At 36.9% G+C, this 3494-nt stretch overlaps 1 protein-coding gene across 1 annotated transcript in view; it reads right to left on the bottom strand.

Moving 5' to 3' along the window:
* Positions 1-239: 239 nt before the first annotated feature.
* LOC104999218 (endogenous retrovirus group K member 9 Pol protein-like) overlaps positions 240-3494 on the bottom strand; it is a 5914-nt gene continuing 2659 nt past the window's right edge. The window contains 3 exon segments of the mRNA XM_010854726.1: positions 240-658; positions 661-1023; positions 1103-1272. Coding sequence (XP_010853028.1) covers positions 240-658; positions 661-1023; positions 1103-1272 — 952 coding nt within the window.

Genomic DNA, 3494 nt, shown 5'->3' on the forward strand with positions numbered 1-3494 from the left:
GGTATTATTGACATTTCTTAAATCTATCAATATTCGCCATTTTCCTGATTTCTTTTTTATTACAAAAACAGGGGAATTCCACGGGGAAAATGAAGGTTCTATATGAGCTTTTTCTAATTGTTCATTTACTAATTGTGTAAGAGTTGCCAATTTTTCTTTAGTTAGGGGCCACTGAGATGTCCATGTTGGGGTATCAGATTCCCAATCGAGAGGCAGCAGTGTTAACTCAATGGCCCCCATTAAAAAGGTTCATTTAAAGAAACTGTGGCTTTTGTTTGTTCAAAAAAATCCCATCCCCATAAATTGATAGGGATATTAGTAATATATGGTTTAAGATAAGCTACAATTTGATCAGGGCCATACACTTGTAAATAGGATGCACTGACAAAAGTTTGTGTGGCATCAGTTTTATTTACTCCTAATAGTCTAGAAGGAGCCATAATCTTACCCCAATCAAGGGGCCATTCTGCAGCTCTAATGATTGAAATGTTAGCTCCAGTATCTAACATGCCTGTGAAATTTTTTCCTCGTATGCATAAAGTAAGCATGGGTTTCTGATGTTCCTTTAATAAGGTAGATAGTGCAGCAGTAAGGTTGGTACTGCCAAAGCCTCCCTGCCAAACTTTATCAGAAGCCTTCATTGGTTTGATGTATGGCAAAGTAATAATTGTGCAAAATGTTCCCCTTTTTGTAAGTATATATTTCCCATTTTCACAACATTTACCATAACATGTATTTCCCCTTCATAATCTTCATCCATAACACCAGTCAATACCACTAAACCTCTCATTGTGCAGCTATTACGTCCCAAAATTAGTCCCACTGTCCCAGGTGGAATCGGGCCATAATATCCAGTGGGAATTTTGTGGGGGTTGTATAATTCTATTAGTTCCATATCATAAGGACTAGGTATATCAATGCAAGCGCTCTTAGATGTAGCTGCTTGTAGCATCATAACGCTAGGTCCTCCTTTTGTAGTGGGGCTAGAGGATGGCCCCTTCATCAGTTTCCCTGTTGTTTTTGCTGTGCACCGGATTCAAAGTGTTTCTATCCTTATCAAATTTAGAATGACATTCATTCAGCCAATGGAACCCCTTTTTACATCTTGGACATACTCCTGGGGGGCTCTTCTTATTAGAAGTAGTATTATTTTTTCCGGCCTGTGTTGGCATGCGACATTGTTTTTTCATATGGCCGGGCTTCCCACAGTTAAAACATTTGGCATTAGCAGCTTTCTGTACATTAAAGGTTTCCAATGCTGCCAATTTTGCTCTATGGGAATTAGATCTGATATCCTTATAAGCTTTCAAATATTCCATAAGAGAGCTAGTCTCTTGAATTGGTCTAAGCATGGATTGACATTTCTCATTAGCATTTTCAAAAGCAAGTTGTTTTAAAACAATATTTTGTAAAGTCACATCCTTGATAGATTTCTCAATTGTATCCTTTAATTTTCCTATAAATTGAGAATATTCCTCCTCATGTCCTTGAATAATCTTAACAAATGAACATCAGAGTTAGTGCTATCAACCTTTGTTTATGCCCTGCAGGCAGTTTCTTTAATGAAATGTAACATTTGAGGGGGTAATATTAGCTAATTGTGCAATCATATCGGCCATGGCTCTTGTTCCAGTGAGTATATCATAGGTAAATTGGCAGGGTTACCATGAGATTGCTGGTCAATCAGCATTTGTTGGGCCTCATCATTAACCCATATTTGCCATTGAAGTAATTGTTGAGGATTTTGAATTATCTTTGCTATTTGAAAAAAATCATATGGCATCCAATGGTTAGCCCATCCTCCGAGAAATTCTATACAGTAAGGAGAAGTAGGTCCATATAGAGTGCATGCTTTCTTAAAGCTAGACAACATGCCAAAGTCTAGATTAGCCCAAGTATTTTGGTCTCGGGCAGGTTGATTAAATTGCATTGGGAAAGCGAAAGCACAAGCAGGCATCTCCCGAGAAGGAGTGAAATGATTGAGATCAGATCAGTCGCTCAGTCGCGTCCGACTCTTTGCGACCCCATGAATCACAGCACGCCAGGCCTCCCTGTCCATCACCAACTCCCGGAGTTCACCCAGACTCTCATCCATCGAGTTAGTGATGCCATCCAGCCATCTCATCCTCTGTCGTCCCCTTCTCTTGCCCCCAATCCCTCCCAGCATCAGAGTCTTTTCCAATGAGTCAACTCTTCGCATGAGGTGGCCAAAGTACTGGAGTTTCAGCTTTAGCATCATTCCTTCCAAAGAAATCCCAGGGCTGATCTCCTTCAGAATGGACTGGTTGGATCTCCTTGCAGTCCAAGGGACTCTCAAGAGTCTTCTCCAACACCACAGTTCAAAAGCATCAATTCTTCAGCAGTCAGCTTTCTTCACAGTCCAATTCTCACATCCATACATGACCACAGGAAAAATCATAGCCTTGACTAGACGGACGTTTGTTGGCAAAATAATGTCTCTGCTTTTGAATATGTTTACTATAAGTTTACTATAAATTGGATTGACTGTAAAATAAAAAGAAACATTTTTGAAAAACAGCTAATAAATTTAAAATACGTTTTTGTTTTTGTGTTTTAGTATGAAAAAGTTTTGTATGTTACTTGTTAATTTTGTTTTCTATTTTAAACTCATTTTTGGAACAAATATGCAAAAAAAAACCCAGTGGAGTATATTTGCTATGAAATAACTAATTGGAATAGGAGTATTTACTTAAGCACTAGTGAATAATGATGCCATAGGATTTAGATTGACTACTATTTTACTGTATATTTTTATTATATTTACTATGAAAACTCATAACTGATTCCCTTTGAATCACATATTTAGCATGTGTGTGCATATATGTATGTACGTACTTGTGTGTATTTGTATTTAGATGTGTATATATATGTGTCTATTTGTGTGTCTGTGTGTATATATATATATATTCAAAATTTTAAGGATAATTTTAAATCTTGCAAGCTTTTCTAGTACTAATGTCATCCAAACTAATACTAAAATTGATGAAGAATTTGACCTAGAAAGCTGAAACCATTTAGGTTCTAGTTTTAACTTTTCCATGACCTTGAAGAAGGAGAGCAATGATGTGTGCCTCAGATTCATTTCTTCTAGAATATATTGCCATTAATACTATTTTTCAGAATGGGATTAATATCAGCTTCTTTGAGGATAACTGAGAAATATAATTTGCTGACTTAAACAATATTAACAACCTAAAAGTTGAGAGCTACTTTTTATTTGGCAGGAATTTTTAGGACTTCAAGCCCAGGAAGCAGCATCTCAAGTATCCCTGAGAGAACGGTTCTGAGGAGGCAAGGGGAGGAATCAGGTAATGTAGAATTTTGCAACTAAGGGCAACTAGTCTGAATGTCAAAAGATTATTATTAATTATAAGAAAACCAAACATCTCAAGGAATTTAGTGCTTTTCTATGTATGAGAAGATGCAAAACATTCCTTTGATATACACCCTAGTTATCTGGGGCTAAAATCAGA

The sequence above is a fragment of the Bison bison genome, unplaced genomic scaffold, assembly GCF_000754665.1.
Source record: "Bison bison bison isolate TAMUID 2011002044 unplaced genomic scaffold, Bison_UMD1.0 scf7180017864348, whole genome shotgun sequence".
NCBI classification, from domain to species: domain Eukaryota; kingdom Metazoa; phylum Chordata; class Mammalia; order Artiodactyla; family Bovidae; genus Bison; species Bison bison.